Source organism: Leptonychotes weddellii, chromosome 15 (genome assembly GCF_054177405.1).
Source record: "Leptonychotes weddellii isolate Sample4059 chromosome 15, ASM5417740v2, whole genome shotgun sequence".
NCBI lineage: Eukaryota > Metazoa > Chordata > Mammalia > Carnivora > Phocidae > Leptonychotes > Leptonychotes weddellii.
In genome coordinates, this window is record NC_138383.1 from 40,062,396 (window position 1) to 40,085,194 (window position 22,799).

Consider the following 22,799-nt stretch of genomic DNA (forward strand, 5'->3'; position numbering starts at 1 on the left):
TCGCCCAGAATTTACCCTAGGACAGCAAACTTGACAGCGCCCCATTCCCGCACTCCTAGCCTTCTGGAGGCCGCCGCCCAGTTCTCCTGACTCAAAGGGACAAGGGCAGCCCCAAATCAGGTGTTGGGCAACCTATCAGGGCCAGCAAGCCCAGGGCCCAGGCCCCCAGCCTACAGCACCCCCCCATTCCAACTGGCCTTCACGCAACCCTGTACCACACAAATCTCTATGGAGGAGTGACTCAGCCTCCTCTTCTGTGACCGACGGGTGACACTCACCTGCTGTGTCGGCAGTCAGGGAAACCCTAGCTGGGTGCCTGGGACTCTACCCCCCTTAAAGGACCTTTTAAGGATAACCTTCAATATGACCTGATTTATACACATTCCTGGGCTTTAAACTCCTGCAACAGTAATACTTCTGGCAACAGCCCTCCCCGTGGCACGAGCCTGGACAGAACACACAGGAGAGGCTGGGGCAGCAGGTTTCAAAAACTCACTTTATTCCAATGTGAAATGAAGACGTGATGGTTTAAAAACAAGAAAAAGTTCTTGATCAGCGGTGGGGAGGCTTCGCTTGCTAGCTCACACCCACTGCCTTTGAAACAAGGGAAGTGGACAGACCATACCCAGAAGCAGCTCCCCGCAAAGCCCCAGGCAGAGGCCCCAGCCTGGGAACAGGTCCCTCCAGCCCACCGGGTGGGGCGCTCCCCCCGCCCCGCCCCCGCCCCATCAGGGCTCTGACAGCAGGCACAGAGGAAGCGGGAGAGGGAGTAGCTGGGGCTCACGGGAGCCACCGCCTTTCGCGGACACCCCCACCCCGCCCCAGAGCTCCTCTCCGTAGGAGGTGCTTGTGTGACAAGGACCACGTAGGGAGCTGGGCTCCACCACCAAGTGGCCATCACTCCTGTATCTAGTCAATTCCCCACCAGGGTCCAGGACTCAGCCCTGGTTCCCCCAGTCCCTTGGCCTACCCCAGCCCCACTGTGCCCACTGTGCGTCCAGCAGCTCAGGTTACAAGGGGGAGGATACGTTCAGACCGTAGCCCCCAGGGTGGGCCCCAGCTGGGAGGCAGGGGGACAGGGAGGCCGCCCCTCCTGTCGGGGCCCCGGGGCAGACAAGCCAGGGCTGCGGACAGGTGTGTGTCTGGGCAGCCGCCGCCGCGAGCGCAGCAAGGCCCGGTCACAGTCACCACCTTGCCGCGGAGCTGAAGTGCACCCCCACCCTCCGGCCCTGCCGCAGAGCTCCGGCTCCCCACCCTAGGACACAGGAAAGCTCCCCTTTTTGGCGTCAAACCTGGACTCGAGGCCAAGCTGGGCCGAGGGGCAGCGGCGGCACACGCAGCAGCCATGACGTCAAACATACGAGCGACCTGAGAAATGTCATCTTCACGCCATCCACTCGGAACCAAAGTGGGGCTATGTACAGACTAGGAAGGACGGACCGACACACTCACGGGCACGGACACACTCGCACACACCTGCTGGGGGGGGCCCCAGGGGGCACCGGCCCCCCAGCTGGGAACGGATGCCCACACACTCCATCCACGTGTCTTCAATGAGGCCTCTGCATCGTATATTCACTGAACCAGTGCAAAAACGTCTTTGGGGAGGGGGCAGGCAGGCCAGGGTCCCAGGAGGATGCTTGGGGGTAGGGCTGGGGTTGGAAACATGGAAGAAGAGGGACCTGTTTCCTCTCCCGATCTGCAGGGCATGCCCCCCTTCTCCTGGAGTCTGGATCACTGGGTAACGGGGCAGCCGGCTGACTGTCCATCTGTCTCTCCCTTTCTACCCCTGCAAGCTCGGGGAAGAAGGGTCCTTGGCGGCCCGGGGCTGGGAGGCTGAGTCCTCTGGGGCCCCTGCTGGCTCAGGCTCGGTGGCCATGGGTTCCTCAGCCTTCTCCCTGTTTCTGTTGGCCTCCTGGAGCTGTTGCCGCCGCGCCACCTCGGCTTTCAGATTCTCCAAGTCTTTTTGGCTGAGTAAAAGGACAGGGGCGAAGGGCAGGTGTCAGAGCAAGCCTGGGCCCTCCGTCACCTTACTGGCCCTGGTTACACCTACACCCAGGGCAAAACCAGGCTTGTTCTTTGTCTGGAGAGACACGCGTGGAACAAGTGCTTCCCTCCCCAGAGCCAGAGGCTTCTAAGCACTCAAAGTACGAGCTCTGCGCACGTGGCACGGCCTCCCATTAAGGCCTGGCTCCGCTCAGCCTCCACATCCAGCTCACACTCACAGCAAGTGCGGGCGGGGCAAGCGCACGAACCCCAGCGCCCACGCCGAGCCCCCCAGCGCGTCCCCCAGCGCATCCCCCAGCGGCGGCAGGGAGGCGGGGCCCAGCCGGGGCGGGGGGTGGGGGGCGAGGCCCGCGTGGGGGCAGGAGGCCCGAGGAAAAAGGCGGCTGCTCTCAAGGACAGGGAAAGACCGCCGGGGCCCAGCAAGCGTGGGGAAGATGCAGCCCCGGCCTTGCTCTGCCACAATCGTGTGCAAATAAAAAGGGAAAAAAGGACAAAAAAACAAAACAAGATTACAGACGTGCATCTGCTCAACTACGCAGACTACTTCCTGGACGATGCACAGGGCACTTCTTACCACCGGCTGTACTTGTCAATTCCGAGCCACGACAGTGAGTTATTTATTTTGAAAAGCAAAACACTAAAGCCAACTTCCACGCGGGTGCGCAGCGCACTCGGAGGGGGCCTCACCTGAGAGGAATGAAGAGGATGCCGTTGATGACGTTGAGCTGTTCCAGGACGCTGGCCATGCTGGGGGCTGTGAGCTGAGGGGCGGCAGGGCAGGTGAGCCTCGAGCGGCGCCGGGAGGCCAGGCCACGGGCGCCCGCGGGGGGGGATGGGGTGGGGGACACACACCCACCTTGAGGGGCGGGATGTTGGCGCTGGAGCCGTTGCGGTAGATCTCGTTCATGGTGCGCTGCAGGGCCACGGCCTGCTGGGTCAGGCACTTGAGGTACTCGGAGCTCTCCTTGGTCTTCTCATGGTCCTCGCCCAGCTGGGGGCGGGGGGGGGGGGGGCACAGGCAGGAAGGGATCAGCGATGCCGCAGCCCACGGGCCCAGTGCCACCTCCCCAGCCCCTGCCGCGGCCCACCTGGGTCTTATAGATAGTGTAGCCCTCCTTCTCGTGCTGCAGGGCTGACCGGAACTCGGCTTTGCTCTCATAGACCCGGGCCACAAGGTGGTGGCTGCAAGGAGGTGTGCAGGGCACAGAGGGACAGGCGTGGGCGGGGGCACGATGGGGGTGCGCAGACCACTCTAGATTCAGCTCTGGAATCCACCCGAGGGGAACAAACAAGCCCACGACTCGGAGAAGAGACGAAGTTGACAGAAAATTCCTCAGGAGTCAGATGGAAGCCAGAATGCTGCATCCCATGTCCACCCTCTATCCCGAGTTGCCTACCGGGACCTCGTCACTGTGGCCCTGGGCGCCCCCTGCCCCTAAGCCAACACGGCCTCACCTGAGGGCCACCTTGAGGGATTTGGGCCCGTGGTACTTGGTGCTGACAGCCAGCGCGTTCTCCAGGAAGCGCAGTGATAGGTCATACTCCATCACTCCGTGCAGCACCAGCCCGATGTTGTTCTGGGGACAGCAGGAGGGCCCGGGTCAGTCCTGCTGCCCCAGGACGGAGGCTCGCCCCACCGCAGCCCCCCGCCGGCCCCCCAGCACTCACATCCAGCAGTGCCGTCTCGGGGTGGTCCTCCCCGAACACGAGCAGGGTGAGGTAGCGGGCGCGGTACAGCAGGCTCAGGGCCGTGGACAGCTGGCTGCTGGCGAAGCAGTACAGGGCCAGGTGCATCTGTGGGGGCAGCTGTGTCAGGCCCGGCGGCCACGCTCCCCCCGCGGGCCCCGCCCCCACCGGCTGCTCACATATTCCTGGATGGTGTTGGGGTGTTCGATGCCCATCACTCGCTCGCTCATCAGCACTGCCTTCTGTTGGTTACTCAGGGCCTGGGAGAGGTGGGGAATCGTCACCCCGGGGTGGTGAGCTCCCCACATTGAGTCTGCCTGGCCCCCAAGCAGCCCCCAAGCGACTCAGCCTCCTCAGCAGAGAAGTGTTCAAAACTCAGTTCTGAGCATGGAAGGCCATGCCCCACTCCGAGGCCTTTTTAAAGAGCTTGTCTTGAGCCTTTTGCCCCTAACAAAATCTGTGCAAACATCTATACAAATCTAACACTAGGCTAAAAATAAAGCAATAATAATAAAAAAAAAAAAGCACAAACAAAAAAAAACTCTACGGTTGAGGGGTGGGGGCCTACAGTGCACCTGCCCCGTGAAGCAGCCTCTTGAAGTCCCAGGCCAACAAGGCAGGCAGACCCCACCAGGCCAAGGATTGCTCAGAGGTGCTCCGAGCAGCTTCACACCACTTCACAAGGCCCCAGGTCCTGTGACTCTGAGAACCCACCCTCCCCACTGTCCCCGTGAAGGGAGGTCCTGTCAGCACTCTGTCCACAAGCATGGCGGCTCTCCGGACAACATCACTCCTGAACCGCAGAGCAGGGGAAGAAAGCCCAGGCAGCCTCCCTGGTCTCCGCTGTTCCTCCCAGGGGGCCCCCAGGGAGAGCAGCACCCTCGTCCCCACAGACGGGGCACACTTCCCCAGGCCTGGACCTCCGCTGCCTGCGGCATGGGGTGAGAACACAGCCCCAGCTCCCTCGCTAGCCATCCCCCAGTGCCAGGCCAGGCGCCAAGGCCTCCGCTGACAGCCCAGAGGGTGCTCCAGGCCCACCTCGGCGTAGTCGCCCATAATGTAGTGGAGACGAGCAAGGAGGCGCAAGCAGGCGCAGATCTCCACGTGCATGGCTCCGTACACGTTGTTAAACAGGTTCAGGGCCTCATTGATGAGCTCACAGCCCTCCTTCAGGAAGCCTGCAGGGCACCCCCAAGGGTGGCAAGGTCAGGGCTGGGCCAGGGGACCCCCCTCCCCCCAGCCACACCTGGTCACGCACCCTGCTGTACTTTGGCCTGCCCACTCTGGAAGAAGTGGAAGGCGTCCGATGCCTTTGGGTTGACGTGCTTGACCACGGGGAAGATATTGAGCACATCCTCCTCAGTGAATGCGGGTTTGTGGCGGCTGTCGAAGCTGTACTCCTTCAGCAGGATCTGGGGGACACAGCCCAACACCCACAGGTGGCCTCAACCCCAGGCTCACGTGGACGGCACCTCCCAGCCTACCACCCCACGTCGAGAGAAAGCCACGCCCCCCACCCTGATGGCCCTGCAGGAGCCTACAGGGGCGAGGGCATGGGACGGACCCCCCGAGTCACCCACCTGGATACCGGTTTTCAGGGAGATTTCCCGCAGCAGCGTGATCTTCTGCAGGCCATACGTCTCCACAGCCTGGTCCACGGTCTCGCTGGGGGAGAGGCGGCCATGTGAGCCTGGGCAGCCCAGCCCGTCTCGGCCCCTTGTCCACAGCTGCCTCCCCACCTGAGTACCAAGTACTCACCAGCCAGGACCCAGACCAACAGCCCCCATCCCAACCCCAAGAGCAAGCAGCCCTCCACTGCTCCCTTCCTCCTCTCCTAGCCCACACCCTGCAACCACAGGCCATGGCCCCCAGCGGCCCTCGTGCTGAGGGCCCAGCGCCCCCGTGGTGTTGCTCACGCACCACTCAAGGCTGAAGTCGAAGTAGTTCTTGGCCTCCTGGCAGATGTTCTTCCAGAGCTCCTGGGGGGTCATGACAGCCCAGGCTGTGTTATCTGCCGCCCCTAGGGGCCGGTTTCTCCTCCTCCTGTTCCTCTTCTTGGAGATTAGCTCATCGGCGGGCAGGTGGGCCACGGGGTTGGGGTAGGAGCTCAGGAAGCAGTTCAGAAAGTGGCTAATGGCAGCTGAGAGGCCCGAGAGCTCCACTCCCTGCAGGGTTTTGGACTCATGTCGTTAAGGGCCCTTAGGCCCTAGCCCAGGGCTCTTCCCCTGCCTCCCCCTGCCCCGCCCCGCCGTACCTGTAAGTATGTCTTGAAGATGTGCTTGGCAGAGCGGGTGATGAGCTCTCCGATGCCAATTTTCTGCAAGGGTTCAGAGAAGGGAGTCTGGGTCCGGCCCCAGGCCTCCACTCAGCCCCCCTGCCGCACAGCCCGCCACCCTGAGCACCACTCACATAGATGTGGTCCAGCTGCTCTCGGGCCGGGCTCCGGAGGACCAGGTCCAGCACCTTGCCCAGGTAGCGCATGTTGATGCCCCGCTGACGCATCACCTCAGCCAGCGTGGCGCCGTCCATGGGCAGCACCGCATGGTCGATGCAGTCCTTCACCTGTGGGCTGCAGCAAGTCAGGCGCCCCCAGCCTGGACCCTCTGCCTCCTCCCACCCTGCGTCTTCCCGGCGGGGAGCTCATGCTATCCTGAGGTCCTGAGGGAAGGAGGGCACTGAGACCCGAGCTCCCAGTTGGGAAGAGGGAAGAAGGCAAAGCAGCAGCCAGGACACAGGAGAAACGTGTCCCCCAGCCTTTTACACAAGCAACAGGAAATGGGAGAGCAGTCACCCTGTGCCTGCCAGGCCCACCCAGTAGAGCAGCAGGGGTGAGGGCTCCCCTCTGAGCATGCGGGACAGAGCAGAGGTGACCACTTAGGGGCCACAGCTTTGCCAAGCCTGGAAGGTTTGTGTCAAGCCTCAGAGAGATCAGGCAGGGGGCCCGGGCGGCTGGCACGAACACTTGGCTCCAAGACCTGAGACAAGCATGCTACCCGAGCACGGGGCTACCTTACTAGGGAGCAAGCTCCCCATCATCCAAGGAGCCTACGTACAAAGCTTGTGAGGCCGAGAAGATAGGACCCTCCCCACCTTTTTTCCAGATGCCCCCCCGTCACCCTCCCTGAAGCTGTCCTGTCACACGGGGGCTCAGAGGCCCAGACCCCTAGCTGCCAGCCCCCGGGGAAGGCACAACAGAGCAGACTCTGTGCCTGATGCCTCCCTCGGCCTCTCTGGGTCAGCAGCCCTATCCATATGATGGTGGCAAGCACTCCAGCCCGCCGCCCTCACAGATCAGCAGGTCTAAGGTTCCACAAGCTTCCAGAACTGGATGGATGAGGCACCAGGGCCTTTAACAGCATGCCCTGTGCAGCGCCCCCCCCACCCTGGCACCTCCCTCACCAAGCCAGGGATCTGGCAGGAGAGCAGGAAGGCAGCGGCGTCTTTCAGCAGCTGCTTCTGGTCCCGAACTTCCTCCTGGCAGGACTCTGGGAAGCGAACCCCTGTGGGAAGAACAGCAGAAGCCTGAGCGAGGCAGAAGAGAGGCGAGTCGGGGAGACAGATACCAGCACCCACCAGCACCAAGGGCCCCAAGATGGCCTGCGTGGTCCTCCACCCCCCCTGACGCAGGGCTTGCCTGGTGAGAAGATGTCAGGGTTGAAGCGAACGTCAAAGGCCGTGCTGCTGATGGAGCCAACTGCCTTGCACGCGTTGCGGATCACCTCCCGGCTCCGAGGGTCTGCTGTGGAGACGCGGCCGGCTGGGAGGCAGCTCCCCTCCACCAGCACCACCAGGCGCTACCCTGAACCTCCACTAGCTCCGCACAGACGCACCTGCGGGCCTCCCTCTGGCTGCCTCAAACACTCGCACCCACCTCCGGCCCCGGCCCGCACCAGCTGCCGGGACAGAAGTGGGGCCCGGCCCTCCCCGCATCCACAGCAGCCCCACCTGTCCCGTCGTCTGAGGCGATGGTCTCCGCCAGCTCCTTCACCTTGGCCAGGCCGCGGGCACTGCCACCTTCCTCCTCACTTCCTGCCTCGGGTCCCGGAGGATCTTCAGGCTTAGATTCCGAGGACGGGGAGTCACCGTTTTCCAGCGAGGTGGGGTTCTCCATCCTGCTGGCCTTCTGCTGCATGAGCTGCAGGGCAGCGAGCTTCATGAAGAGGAGGTACCTAGAACGCGGCAGATCAGGCAGAGCACGAGATGGGAAAGGCTCTCCAGAAGCCTCACTGGCTGGCTGCGGGGACCCGGGCCAGGCCCCCGACTCTTGGCCTGTGCCACGCCAGCAACTCCAACAGGCAGCAGCAGGTCACCACCCAAACCGAGCCCTTCCCAACTGGAGGGCGACAGCTGGAGTGTGAGCGGGGGAGAGGCCAGCTCACAAGGGAGACGGGGCCTCACCGGCATTTTGAGAAGGAGACTGGTTTGCGGTGTGGGACACCTGATGTGGCTGACTCCTGAGCACTTAACGCCAGCAGGGGTGACACCCCCCAGCACTGGGACATTTAAAAACACTCTAGCAGGGGTGTCTGGGTGGCTCAGTCGGTTGGGCGTCTGCCTTTGGCTCGGGTCATGACCCCAGGGTCCTGGGATCGAGTCCCGTATTGGGCTCCTTGCTCAGCGGGGAGCCTGCTTCTCCCCCTCCCTGCCGCCCCTCCCCCCCGATTGTGCTCTCGATCACTCTCTCTCAAACGAATATAAAATCTTAAAAAGCAACAACAAAAAACCACTGTTAGCAGATTTCCATAGGCCCCCTTAGAGGAAGAGCACCCCCTCTGAGAGCCCCGGTCTAGCTGGTTTGCGGGTTTTCCACCAACAGAAAGCCCCTGGACGTCCAAGTTGCGGAGCCTGACGTCACAGCAGGGAGGCTGCGGGTGTAATGACTGTGGCCAAAGCGGGCTGCTCGTCACTTTCCCGAGCCTGTCCCGTCAAGGAGCAGGCCCCAGGACCGCCTGCTGGCTGGGCACCCACCCGGGCCTCACCTGTGCTCCACGAAGGCATCCACCAGCTCCTGGCGCAGGCAGCAGAGCTTGTGCCGGTGGGCGCGGGGGAAGCCAGCGCGGCTGCACTCCTCGGGCAGCCCCTCGCCGGGCACGGGCAGGAAATTGAGGTCGGGCGGGAAGGTGCGCAGCAGGTCGAGGATGTAGTGGCGCCCGTCGTTGCCAATGATGCCCTTGCACTCCACGGAGGAGCAGAGCTCCACCTCCTCGTCGCGGTCGTTGAGCACCCGGTGCCTCAGGATCTTGAGAGGCCGGCTGGTACGTTCCAGAAGCTCCAGGTAGCGAGGGTGCGACATCACCGTCTTGCCGAAGTCAATGGAGCCGTAAATGACACTCTGTTCCTGGTCCCGCTCCAGGATGCCCGGGATGATGGACTGCGCTGTGACGCGGTAGCCCCGGTAATCCACCACCACCGTGCCCAGCGTGTACAGCCCCTCCACGTCAACGGCGTTGTACGTGCGCACACCGTTCAGGTCATTGGTGGGTGCCACGTAGGCCGCCACGTCCCCACCGAAGTCCTTGTAGTGATCGCGAACATCAAAGCCCAAGCTAAAGAAGATGTTGTTCCAGATGAACATCTGCATCTTGGTCTCCTCACTGGGGTTGATGGCCATCACGTTGCCATCGATGACCGCCATGGCACCCCGCGTGGCCGCAGCTGTGAAGTCACTGTGCACCTGTGGGGCGGTCGAGACCAGGAGGGTGAGAAAGGCCCCATCCCCGGGAGCCGCAGGTTTCGGCCCGCCTGGCCAAGCTCACCCAGACAGTGTGGCCAAGTGGATGGCCCTAGGGGCCACGGGGGTCTAACGTCGGCTTCCTCACACTTAGGAAAAGGCAAGAAACTCATTTTTTGAAAAAACGTTAACTTATGCTCAGAGAGACGCAGAGCTCAGGGATTAACAAGGAGGGAAAGGACTAGAGCAGGTCTTGGATCCACCCATTATGTGCCAGGTGAACTTGGCCAGGTCCCCTCTCAGACCTGTTTTCCCCGCCAATAAAACAGTGACAACCAAAGTATCGACCTTTACGAGGTGTCCAAAAGGTTCCAGATGGTGCTGTAAGACACCTGACAGAGCCACTGGCAAAATCAGTACTCAAAACAGTGCCATCTTAGGTCTACCGTTATCATCTCTAGGCAGGAAGATCATAGGAGATTAAAAACGGCTCTTCTGAAAGCATTACTTTTTCTTCCTCTCTCTAGGTAATATCACAGTGTGCCCAGGCGAGGTCCCAGTGGCAGACAGCAGTGGGCGGGAAGCCGGGAGAAACCTGTCACGCGGCCCACAATAGAGGAGGTCCCCCTACCCTCCACCCAGCCCTTGGACTCCAAGTCTCAGAGAGGTCACAAAACGGAGCTGGGATAGTCTGCCCGGAGGCGAGAAGCCAGCCAATGCCCTGCAAGGTACCCTGACCGGCCCTCTTGGCAGGTGGCAAGCAGGCCTGAGGCTGCCAGTCAGGCAGGAGGAGCCGTAGGCACCTTGAATATAGCTCTTTCTCGAAGCAGCCGCTCAGGCAGGTTCTTGCGGGGCAGTTCCCTTGTCGTCTGCAGCTCCTCGTTCCAGTCCCGGGTCTGCAAAGGGACCAGGGAGGGAGATGCCGGATCAGCCCAGGCCCCAAGACCTGCTCTGGGTAGCCCCTCCCTCCGCCTGCCTGTGGACAGCCTCAAACGCTCCCAAGTGAACCAGACAGTCAAGCAGATGAAGTTTCCAGGGAGGTGCACAGAACCCAGCCTGGCACCCACCCAGGGCGGGGGAGAGAGGGGTCCAGGGAGGGCGAGGCCAGGCTGCAGGCACCTGTCCAGGAATGTGTTCCTCATAGCCCAGCCTGGAGGTGTAGGCGTCCTCCGCACGCACACAGTCCATGGCATGCTCTGCCTGGGGGGCTGTCCAGCTGTACACCTGGAACGGGGTGGCAATTCTCTCGAAGGGGTGGCGCTGGACCCTGTGGCAGCAACATGGGGAGATGGGGAAGACGGCCAAGCTGAGAGCCCCGGCCTAGCCCCCTTCTGACGCCCCCACCAGCTCTCGTGCCTCCCAGCCCGGAGACCCTGCCCCCGCGGAATCTAACAGAAGCAAATGGGCACCTCTTCTAGGACTGCTGTCTTGGGGTCTAACAGCTCCCTAAGGGGAGGCTCCGGGGTGCTAGGGGCTGAGGGCATAGGGCTTCTGAGGGAAGATGCGGGGTGGGAGACAAGGGGCAGAGACGGGGCAAAGGCGTTACCTTTTCTTCTGCAGCACAGCAAAGTTTTTTTTGAAGGTGGGGCTGATCTGGTTGAGCAGCTCCACCAGGGAATGGCTGAGGAAGCGGGGACTGGCAGGCTTGGGGTTGAAGTGATATGCTGTGGACCTGTGGGGAGAGGGTGGTCACTGCACAGGGCACCCCAAGTAGCCGCCCAAAGACCTGGACGGGCTCACACAGGGACTTACTGGTTCAGGTAAAAGCCCCGCGTGGATGCCGTGATGCTGACTTGCCGGTCCTCGGCTGTGATCACAAACAGGTACATGAGGTCCCCATGCATCTTGCGGTTCCCAGGGGGCGGATTCCAGCCACTCATGGTGAGCACTTTCAGGCACTGCAGGGGCTGCAAGAATGGCCAAGCGTGAGCGGGGGCCAGGCCTCTGGGTGTGGTGCACCGCCCCCCCACCCCCACCCCGCCAGGGGCCTGCTCCCTGTCTCTGTTCCGGGCATACTACCTTCCAGTCACGGTTCTGGGGCTGCAGGGGACACAGTGGCCGCTCCCGGCTCCCTGGAAGGATGTACTCAGGTGGCGTGCAGTCAATGGGGTCCATCTCCAAGCCTTTCTTCCGCTTCCCGCTGTCTGAGGGACCCGGGGCTGGTGGTCAGCACAGGGCCACCCAGGGGCAAATTGGCCCCAGCATGGAGGCCTCCAGCCCTGCCCCCTCCTGGTGGCAAGGCCTGGCCCCTAGCCCCTTCACCAGCCCCTGGCCAATTTGTCCCTGGACCCTCTGCCCAACCCCCAGCCCCAATGCCTCCTGCACCTCCCAGGTCGCCATCAGTAAAGACGCTCAGGAAGGACAAGGAGTTGCAGTCAACCCCGTTGAAGGCATCGGATGGGTCAAGGCTCTTGAGCAGGTCCCGGACATGGCGCACGTGGATGCGGGCCTCACGGACTGTGTACGGTTCTGTCGGGAGGGCGAGAGGCAGCGTGTGAGCAGGGCCCGCCCCCCGCTACACCAACCTGCCCAGCACAGAGAAGTCGGCCAGGGGGCTACCACGGTAGTCTTGATTTTCACATTTTAGGCCTCCACTTACAGAGGCCATTATGAGCACATAAGCTGGATTCAACACACACACCCCCTTCCGTTAGGCAGGGATCCTTGTTTGCAAAGAATCTTCTGCCAAAGGGCACAGAAAATGCTTCCTGAAGCACACAGGCCTCGGGGAGCCCACAAAAGCCCCCTGCTCTCATTCACAGGTGTCCCACGTGGGCAGGTCCGCGGAGGAGCTGCGGGGTCCCTACGCCGCAGCCTCAGTCCTGCTCACCCAGGGCAGCCCTTGCTCGGGGGTGGCCTGAGAACTTCCCCGTAACTACAACATTACCCCCCAATATATGCTTCGTGAATTTTAATGGAGGCTCTTTTGAGGGAGAAGAGAGACTTCACCATCAAGTAGGTTTGGGCATGCTTGCATTACACTTTCCACATTTGCTTTTAACAAGCTCACATTGCCCGGAACCTCTGAGCTATCTCTCTTCCCTGGGGACCCAAGGTCATGGGAGCTTTTATTTTACAAGCAAACCAGCCTTGCCACGCCAGCCGACTGCTGCCCACTGGGCCTGACTGCTCTACTTGAGGGCTGTGAAACTTAATTTTATGAGATTTAACTTGTCTCTCTTTTTTTTATTCTAAGCTGTAACCGTTTCATTTTTTTTTTTAAGATTTTATTTATTTTGAGAGCGAGAACAAGCAGAGGGAGGGGCAGAGGGAGAAGCAGACTTCCCACCAAGCAGAGAGCCCGATAGGGGGCTGGATCCCAGGATCCTGAGATCATGACCTGAGCTGAAGGCACACGCTTAATGACTGAGCTACCCAGGTGCCCCGAGATTTAACTTTTCTTTCTACAGAATTTGACTGGGCTGATCTCAAGCCCTTGGTACTGTTTTTCAAGACTGTATTTATTTGAGAGAGAGAGAGAGAGTGCACATACGCACGCACACCCAGGTGCCCTTTTTTTGTTTTTCTTTGAAAGTGAGCACGCAAGTGCGAGTTAAGGGGAGGGAAGGAAGGGCAGAGGGAGAGGGAGAGGGAGAGAGAATCTCAAGCAGGCTCCATGCCTGGCGTGGAGCCTGATGCAGGGCTCAACTCACGACCCTGAAATCACGACCTGAGCTGAAATCAAGAGTCAGATGCTTAACTGACTGAGACACCCAGGTGCCCCAGTTGGTACTGTTTTTTTAAAAAACAAAACGAAACAAAACAAAAAAACATGACTTTGATATTTAACCTATAATGTTGAAGAGTACACGTGTGAAGGCCTGAGGAGCAGATCTGGGCTCCAATCCTGCCTTCACAAGTTCAGTACTGTTCCGAGCCTCCACACACCCATCTGTGACACTGAGATACCAGCCAGGGTGGGTGGAGTGCCACCCGGCCCCACCTCTGTGTGCCCTCCCTTGGCAGGCTGCCCAACTTCTGGACAAACCTTCCACCACACGTAGCACCGAGCCCTCCTGCAACCCCTCGACACTGCGCAGCTCTGAGAAATGGTCCAACATGTTGCCATCCAGGTGCAGCGAGAAGCACGTGCGGTGACATGTGTCTTCGCGGTCCATCAGTACCTGGTGGATCTCCTGTACCATCTCCTGCGGGGACACCTACCAAGGAAAAGGCCCCAAACACCGTGATGAGGACATACTGCCTTCCCTACAGTACAAGGCTAGGACGAGCGACGGCCAGGCCCTAATGGGTTCATGCTCCGGTCCCCAGGACCCCTCTCCTCCATCTCACCTGTAAGGAAAAGGGCTCAATCCCAGGTGCCAGGATCTTCACAGAAAAGCCTGTGTCCTGAATGACAATGACTTCCTGTCCAGTCGTCTCCTCTCCTGGCTCGGCCTCATCCAGACCATTTTCCCGGGACAGCTCGGCAGCCCTTTCTTCCTTCTTTAGGCCCTCTGGACAGTCCCCATTCAGTAGCATGACTGACGGCAGCTCTGCAGCTAACAAGGAAGCAGCTGAGGTAAGTGGGGCCACCTGCCTCACCCACCTGGGTGGACATGTGCGCCACAGAATGGCGTCCGCTGCACTTCCTCCCGAGACTCAGCCCTACCCCAGACCCACAGTCCCACTCACACTGGGCACACCACTTCCCTCAACTCTGGCCACCTGGAGCCCACTGCCTCCTCCCTTCCACATCCTGGGCCCTCCCTTCCATCTGCTCCTCAGTCTTCCAGTCTGGCTTCCATCTGGGCACACCACCCAAATCCCTCTCCCCAGAGTCACCCCAAGGCCCAACCCCAACTGTCTTCTCTGGCCTCAAGGTATGTGACTTCTCAGCAGCACCCATCACTGCTCACTGTCTCCTCCCCTTCCCTGTAGTCACTGATCCCTTGTTCCTGGCTCTCCAGCTCCACCCCCCCTTCCAGCAGCCCAGGCTGTGCGTGTCCCAAGCCCCAGCCTCTCCTGATCTCCCAGGACTTCAAACGCCCTCCCGCCATGCAGCTAACCTGGCCAATCTAGGCCTTGCTCAAGCTTTTCAACATGTAGCCATCCCTTAGGCATCACCAAAGTCTCATCTTGTTGACAGGGAATTCACTTTCCTCCACAAGCTGGCTTCTGCTCTGGAAATGCCCCCCCAACCCCTAGTCACCCAGCCTAATCTCCAAACTGGTCATGGAACCCAGCCTCTGCAGCCATGGCCCCGGATAGGCCATCTTCCCTATTTCAAGAGCACCACTTAGAACCCACTGCTCTCAAGATCCAAGCTTCTTAGGCCAACACTCTCAGGCACCAGCCTGAAGCACATCTCAGCTCCTACCAGCTCTCCCTGTCAATGTCTCAGGAACACAAACTACTAGGAAGCCTGAGAACAGGCTCCCCATCTTCCCTTCCACCTCTGTGCTTTCGTGCAGTTCATGCTGCCCTCAATATACCACTGCACCAGGCAAACATACTCGTGCGTCAAGGCCCAGGTGAGATAAGCCCCCCCTCTATATTTCTTTCTCTCTTTAGAGCAGAAGGGAGGGGGAGAGGGAGAATCTCAAGCAGATTTCCATGCTCAGCACTCAGAGCCCCACGCAGGGCTGGAATCTCACAACCCTGAGATCATGACCAGAGCCAAAAGCAAGACTCAGACGCTTAACCGACTGAGCCACCCAGGTACCCCTAGACCCCCTTCTCTAAAGCCTGCCCAAATGACCCCTGACAACAGAATCACTGCATCCTCATTGCCCCCCAGAGACATGGTGACCACCTCCCAGAGCACTGTTTTGTCATTCTGGGGGGCTGTTCACACTAGCAACTGTATCTTCTTCCTTCTATCTTTCTTGCACTCAACAGAAATGCGCTGAATTAATGAATTAATTGCTGCACATGTGGAGTTAAGTCCAGTATTTGCGAACAGCACCCAATTCACATGCTGTGGGGAAAGAGAAATAAGAAGGTGACAAAACCTTCCCTTTCTACCCAGGCACTAAGGGGAATAAAGGAGAGTCCCCTCCCTGCCCTGGGGAGCAAGGACCTCCTCACCATCACGCCAGCAAAACACAGGCCTGCCTGGATATCCACTTGGCCCACGGGCCTTCCCGCCCATGGTCAGGCCCCTTGCTTGTCTGAGAGGTCCAGACAGGTCAGCTCACCCAGCTCTGCTCCACGCCCCACCTCCTCTTCCCTACTGTTAGGAGTGAGATGCATTTTCCCCAGAACTTCGTGGGCCCTACCCAGACACACCAGAAATGTGGAGCCAGAGGCCTCAGGAAAGGAGATAAGCCCAGGACAGAAGGGCACGCCAGGGGTGGTGTGCAGAGAAGCCACTCCCCCTTCCCTGTGTCCCCTCAGCTTAGTGATAAACAGGACCGCCAAGAGCTCTGATACAGTTCCCTCCACCTCCCCCACCAAATAAGGACGTATGAGGCCCAGAGAAGTTCAGAGCCTTGTCCAAGGTCAAGAGTGGACCCCAGATTCCCCATCAAGAGCCCACACCACCAGGCCATCAAACTGCCCTCAATCTTGGCCACTATGGATCTCCAAGGACTGCTATCACTCTTGTCCCAGCACACCTCTCTAAACCTGAGGTGGAATTCCTGAGAACCACAAGGACACACGAGGACCTCTCTCTAGTGAGCCCGCAGCCCCAGCACTGCGACCCCAAACTCCTGAAGTGAGCAGCCACCCCAAAGGGAGAACTCGGCTGACTCTATGACGAAGCAGGCAGGAGGGTGGGGAGAAGGGTGGTGCTTGGTCAGCTTCCAAAAGGCAGCAAGAGGAATGGCAGATATGAGGAGGCGCTTCCCCTAACTGGGTCCTTGAAAAAGGCTTTGCTGTTGGAAGGCCCCTGGGATGAGGGCCCCCCCCAATATGGTGCAGCAGCGCTGAGGTCTAAGATCCCAAAAATGAGAAGTCAGAAACGCGGACCCAGATGGGCAGACTGCTCCCTGAGTCCGGGCCTGGAAGGATGGGAGGGAGGGCAGGGAAGGATGGGAAGGAGGGCAGGGAAGGAGGGCAGGGGAGACAAGGCAGGGTGGCCGCAGCTCCCTCTCGTCTTCCCTAGGCCAGGGAGCCTGCCCAGAAGGTACCTCAGCACCAGGTTATGTCCCAGATGGTACCCAACCCCTTATCAGATTTCAAAGGAATGTGGCTGGTTCCCAGGGGCCTCCATTCCCCCAGAATGGTGGCTCTGCCCTCCTCCTTCCTCTAAGGAACACTGAAGGTCTCCCTACCACTGGATTAAAGCCAAGTGATCTCCCCAGAAGAGGGTGGCCACCTGGCTCCCTGCCCCCACAGCCCACCTGGTGCAGTTGGAGGCCGCCCTCTCCTGGACTCTGGAGTCTCGGGACCACCATGGCAACGAGGCAGCCAGCTCTCCGGCTCAGGCTCGGCACTGCCTGAGTCCCCTGTTCCGGCCTCTGCCTCTACCCTCGCCCCCATGCAGCTGGTCAGCTCAGGGCTGGAGCTCTGGCTGGCTTCGGGTTTCAGTGGGGCCAGGCCTGCTGGGGCAGCCCTGGGAAGGGCACACTCCCCCTGCCTCTCATCCTGCTCAAGGTCGGCCGGAAGGACGGCTGTGGGCCAGGAGGCCCCAGTGGCTCCAGGACCCCAGGGGGAGCTGCTACCAGCACGCAGGCCCACCTCCCTGTACCCACCAAAAGGGGGGTCACTGCTGGCAAAGCCATTAGGGGGGCAGGAGAACCCAGCATTTGGGGTACCTGGGCCCCTCAGGACCGAGGGCCCTGGGGGCTGGCTGGCAGGGGCAGGGCCCAGTAAGGGGGTCCTCTCCTCAGCCCTAACCCCAGTGGGGGTGGGCAGGATGGCTTCAGCCAGCTGCCAGCAACAGCTGCTGCAGACCCGGGCCCAAGCCATGCGGTGGCCACCCGTCCACCCCTCGCAGACACCGAGCACCCGGCCTCCTGGGTCAAGTGGCTGGCTGAGGCCTCTGGCTCATGCTGCCCCCTGCAGGTGACCTGACAGCTCTCCTCTTCCTGACAGTCCCTGGTTCTGGTGGGAGGGGGGAGGGGCCCGCCGTCTCCCAGAGGACAACTGCACCCGCGGCCCCAGGCCTCCAGCTCCACCACGAAGCTGGCAGGCTCTATCTTCCCTTCCCAGCAGCCCCTGCGCTGCCAGGACCAAACCAAGTCTCTCCCCCTGGGGAGAACAGAGCTGGCAGCAAGAGGCCGAAGGCCGTTCAGTTGTGGAGAAGGAACATGCCCAGCCTCGCCAGGGCGCCTTCCCAGGGCCCCTGACCGGTTGCCAGGGCCCAGGCAGCACTGCTCCGGCATCCATGCAAACCAGGGTGGGGGCGGGGAGCCCGGCACACTTCAGGACCCCTCCCCTCCAGTCCTGTCCCAGGCGGCCCTGACGGCCAGGCACGCGGCAGGCCCTTGGCCTCTCCTCAGCCCCCACCAAGGCTTCCAGTCCACACACACTGACCAGATGGTAAGAAGGGCCGGACCCAGGCAGAGCTCCTCTTATCCTGCCCTCTTCTCAAACACACGCTAACCCGCTGGAAAAGGGGGTGGGCCACAGCAGCCTGGCAGTGACCTGTGAGTAGCAGCATCTACCGTCCATCTCCATTCTGGTTCCCAGAAAGCCTGTGCTCGCTCTAGGCCCATCCCACAGCAAGTCCCTCCATCAGCTCAACTGGCCCATCTCACTTGAGGAAACAGAGGCCCCAAAGGCCAGTAAGCCAGCTGCCCCAGGACCCGGAGGAGACAGGCGGCCAAGCCACGTCAAGAAAAAACCAGGGGGGTGCCTGGGTGGCTCAGTCGTTGAGCGTCTGCCTTCGGCTCAGGTCATGATCCCGGGGTCCTGGGATCGAGCCCCGCATCGGGATCCTTGCTCCGCAGGAAGCCTGCTTCTCCCTCTCCCACTCCCCCTGCTTGTGTTCCTTCTCTCGCTGTGTCTGTCAAATAAATAAATAAAAATAATAAATAATAAATAATATTAAAAAAAAAAAAAAAGAAAAAAACCAGGTCTGTCAGGTGTCCAAACCCATGCCTCTGAGTGCCACTGTCCCAGGCTGCAGAACCCACCAAGCACACAGCATCTCTTCCTCCTCCAGGCCTCAGGCCAGGAGGCAGATCTATCTCCAATCATAGCGCCCTCCCAACCCTCTACACCTCTGGGCCAGCATTCCCTCTTCTCATATCCCAGGGGGGAACCCATAGGACCTGGGCTTTAGGGAAGGGGAAAAAAGTGGCCCACTGCAGAATGGGAAGGGGTTGCCTAAATCGCACACTGCATATACACACCCCCAGTCCTCACTGGCTGGATCGGGATGAGGAGATAAAAGTGTACCCCTGGCCTGGCCTGGGAGCAAAGAGACCCCATGGGCAGCAGAGAGGAGGAATTAGAAAAGAAACTTAGGACATCCCAAGAGGCCTCTGTGTCTTCCCCAGTCTGGCATGGCCTCACTCAGTAGACTGTGCCAGGGCCAAGCCCCGCCCCAGTCAAGGCCTTGGCAGGTGAGGCTCCAGCAGGAAGTAAGGCCCCAAAAGACACATCACCCCTCCCAGGAACGCAGGGCTTCAGGGGAAAGGGGTAGCAGCAGGTAGGCAGCCTACGGAAGACCCTAATGATGTGGGCATCTGTCTCCTTCCTGTCCCCCCAGGCCAGAAACAGGTATGCAAGGTCTGAAGATAGTCCAGTGATCCTCAACTGGTCTACTCAGACCTCCCCACATTTAGAGCTTTAGGATTCTATCAGGGAGCTCCCCTAAGCCCTCAAGCTCCTCCCCAGTCTGCCAGCCCCCTTTTCTGCTCTGGGCCTCAACTCCAAGGAGCCCTCCCCTAAGCAGAAGGAACTTGACACACCACTGTGAACTTGAAAAACCTGCCTGTTCTCTTAACCCTAAAAGCAGCTTTATTCCCAAGAAGGTAACTGACCCTTGCCCCCGACCCCAAAGGCCTAGATTAGCGCCTCAAAGGGACTGAAGAACCTTCAAGAGCTGGGTCCTAAGGGTCAGGAGCCTGGATGAGAACCTGCTCGGGGGTCTCCATTAAGACCACACTCTTTCTTTGAATAGATTTAGGCTGGCTGTAATTCAAAACCTAGCTATCTATACTAGCTTCCCAGAGACATAAAGAGCTAATGTCCCACCCGCTAGCATGCTCCCAGTTTCCCAAAAATGAACAGCTGTGCCCTTCCCCTGACCCAGGTTGCCCCAGACAGAGCCTCTCAGCACACAGCAGAGACAGGGCTTTACTCAAGCCCGAAGGGAAACCCTCCAACAGACTCTCCCCTCCTCACTCCCCATGTTCTCAACATAAACCCAAACCAACATGCCTGTCCCGGCTTCCTCTGGGGCAGGTAGGGGAAGCCTTGGCATGCTGGCCACAAGCTAGAAATCCAAATCCCCCCCCCCGCCCCCAGCTCAAGTGCTGTGTGACCTTGGGCAAGTCACTTTCTTCATGTCTTTTTGCTAGAAGGGAAATCAGCCAGACCCGACCTCCTCTTATCTAGCCTGCCCCACTGATTCAGAGTCACATCAGGGGAAAGCCTGGCAGGTTGGAGTCAAAAGTATCTGTTGTTCTGCCCAAACCTTGACCTTATCTAGGCAATCAGCAAAGCTGCCACAGTACCTACCACCAACACAAGGTAACTCTGCTGTGACTGACTGGGTCAGAGAGCCTCCTCCTAAATATTGTTCCCATCCTGACTCACCAAAGCCAGGAAGGGAGATGAAGATGGCAAGTCCATGCTGAGAAGAGCTGGGGGGGGGGGGGCGGGGCGGGTGGAAGACAGAGGTAGTTCTGCATTCCCACTACCAACCAGGCCAGAGGGGGACCACAGCCCAGGCCTGGGGCCCTGAGGATGATTTGGAGGTGACAACTGAGGCTCTGGGAAAGGGCTTCCAGCCTCAAGGCTGGAATCTAAGACATGAATAAGGAACAGAGGAAGCCCAGGAGAGAAGGATGAAGCAGGCGCCACTCCCAAAGCCACTGCCACATAGCCCCCACGGGGGAGAGTTGGGAGCTCCACTCCACACTGATGACCTTTGCCTTAAAAACAGCAACCCTGGGCTGATCCACTTTTCGCAATAAGGCGGGTTAATGATCAAGTTCTGGCACAAACACCTACTCCTGCCAAGGAGTTTGGCTTTGCCCCCACACGCAGGCAGACCCCCTAGGTCTGCAGATCAGGCCAACACCTAACAGGGAAGAGATCAGAGCCCGAACACCTGGGGTTAAAGCACTGCCTCTGTGAATGAACCAGACAAGCCCCCTCAGAATACACGCAGCCAGCTCGCACTCTTCCCCACAGACCATGCGTGGGAAGTCCCAGGTTGAGCCTTACTCGCAGGACTGCAGTCCTGTACACAGGCAACGCTTGAGATCCTGACGCGAAGGGCGCCAGACCGAGCAAGTGTCAGTGACCCCAGCCCGGAGGGTTACCCATGCCCGCGCGCGGAGGGGGTGGGGCCACCGATTCCAGTCTGCGGCGGCGGCGCACCCCGAAACCGCGTGTGCGCGCACGTGTCACCCCTACCGCTGTCCTCCCCGGGACCCCACGTGCGAAACCCAGGCCGAAGCCAGGGGCGACAGTGAAGGTGACCTTCAGGGCGGGGGCGGCCCGGTGAGATGCAACCCGGCCCGGCGCGGAGGGAAAGCGGCGGTCCCTGCAAACCCCGAACCCGCGCGCCCACTCGGCCCGGTCCAGCCTCCCCGCCCGGCTGACCGCTGGCCCCGGCCCCGCTCACCGGCCGCGCCCGGCCGCCCCTTGCCACCGGCCTGCGAGCTGGGCTCCCGGGTGCCGTCGGCCGGGGCGGCCGCCGGCAACTCGTCCGTTTTGATGACCATGGCGGCGGGAGCGGGCGTCCGGCTCGGCTGTCCGCGCTGCCCGCCGCGCCACTAACCCAAGTGCCCTGCGCGCCGCGGCCGCTGCGGGAAGGACGGAGTCACCGGCCCACGTGGTGCGCGCTGTAACCTTTGACCCCACCGCCGCTTCCCCTGCCCCGCCCTCGCGCCCGGCCCGGCCCACGGAAGCCCGCGAGGGACAAAACGCACCGCGCTCGTTGGCCGTCCACCAAAGGCGGTGACTTTCCCAAACGCCTTAAAGGGAACGCACTGTGACTCAGGGTACAGGGAGGCTTCTGGCCCCCTCGAGGGGCGGGGCTCCGGAGAGACGTCCTCGCCGTTCTTAGTCGGTCCCGCGGGCGCCCTGACCTTGGGTGGAGACTGTTCGAGGACTGCCATTGCTCACCGTCCCTTCCCCCAGTGGCCCTCTGCTTCCTATTGCAAATCTGCCAAATGACCACGCGGTCTCTAATCTGCGGTGTCAGTGTGACCCACAGCACCCTCCTTACCAGGCTCGAAAGGGTGGAGCTGGGGGGGGCGTCTAGCTTCTTGGGGAAGGGGTGCAGGGCCGCTAAAGGGGATGCAGTGTCAGAAATGGAGCCACCAAACTTTGCTGTGAGCTACAACCTGCTTCTCCCACCAGTGGCCTCGACATCCCCCCCCCCCCCCAGATGGGTCCTTACTTCCAGGCTGGCACATTATCCCCATTTTTCAGTGAAGGAAGCTGAGACCAAAGTCACACAGAGAGCAAGAACTAGAGCTGAGTCAAGCTAAATCCACAGCCTGGACACTTTCCAGTCGTTCATTATTTTAGAAGTCTGGGTTTTGGTGGGGACTGAGAAGTGAGGTCAGAGAGAATGCTGCCCAGGTGACATTTTGCAGGTCTTGCCAGTGAGCTGACATTCTCCAGGCAGAGAGAGTAGGGAGGGTCTTTCATGCACAGGCCTGGGAATCGGGTAAGGCCTATTCCTGACATCTGCCAGGATCTGAATGGGAATTGGGAAGCTGAAACTGCAGAGGTGGGCTGGGGCGGGCCCTAGAGCCTCGTAAAAATTGCAAAGAAAAGCGGACTTTGTCCTGGAGTACAGGTGCTGGGAAGAGGAGCTAGTGAAAGTCTTTAAGCATTTAAGCAGGAGGAAGGGAGGTGAGAAATGCTCTGACTGGGGGCGCCTGGGTGGCTCAGTCGTTAAGCATCTGCCTTCCACTTCAGTCATGATCCCAGAGTCCTGGGAACGAGGCTCGAATCAGGCTCCTTGCTCCGCAGGAAGCCTGCTTCTCCCTCTCCCACTCCCCCTGCTTGTGTTCCCTCTCTCACTGTGTCTCTGTCAAAAAAATAAATAAAAATTAAAAAAAAAAATGCTCTGACTGCTGTGTGGGGGATAAGGGGACGCTGAACTAGACTAGGGGCAGATGAGTTTGGACCATTGCACAAGAAGCCTGGAAATAAAAAAAGACCTGACTACTGGGTATATAAGGAAGGCAGGCAGTCAGGAAGGTGTATAAACCTAATACTTGATTAGGTTGGAAATCTGCATCCTGCAACCTCTACCTTGTCTTTTTTTGTAACCTTCAGCAAGTCACTTTACTTCCACTCCACTAAATCTCAGGAGCTTCATCTGTCAAATAAAAACACCCATCTGCCTAGC

At 60.0% G+C, this 22,799-nt stretch overlaps 1 protein-coding gene across 5 annotated transcripts; it reads right to left on the reverse strand.

Moving 5' to 3' along the window:
* Window positions 1–477: 477 nt before the first annotated feature.
* Window positions 478–21,266, reverse strand: CLUH (CLUH binding protein of NUMT mRNA). 5 transcript variants are annotated; one of them, XM_081805533.1, is made up of 26 exons: window positions 21,057–21,266; window positions 13,658–13,860; window positions 13,353–13,524; window positions 11,690–11,833; window positions 11,384–11,508; window positions 11,117–11,271; window positions 10,911–11,036; window positions 10,484–10,631; window positions 10,168–10,260; window positions 8,673–9,367; window positions 7,639–7,862; window positions 7,328–7,429; window positions 7,093–7,193; window positions 6,103–6,255; window positions 5,948–6,010; window positions 5,614–5,858; window positions 5,274–5,358; window positions 4,952–5,105; window positions 4,732–4,871; window positions 3,873–3,953; window positions 3,676–3,801; window positions 3,463–3,584; window positions 3,096–3,189; window positions 2,864–2,998; window positions 2,695–2,768; window positions 478–1,970 (listed from the first exon to the last, which is right to left on the reverse strand). In XM_081805533.1, exons 1-26 carry the CDS (start codon window positions 21,154–21,156, stop codon window positions 1,784–1,786), a joined length of 4,047 nt encoding a protein of 1,348 aa, XP_081661659.1. In that variant the 5' UTR covers window positions 21,157–21,266; the 3' UTR covers window positions 478–1,783. The 5 variants fall into 5 exon arrangements, with proteins under 5 accessions (XP_081661659.1, XP_081661658.1, XP_081661657.1 ...); XM_081805532.1 differs by having other exon boundaries at window positions 7,328–7,432; XM_081805531.1 differs by having other exon boundaries at window positions 7,328–7,432; window positions 13,658–13,866.
* Between the last annotated feature and the right edge of the window lie 1,533 nt (window positions 21,267–22,799).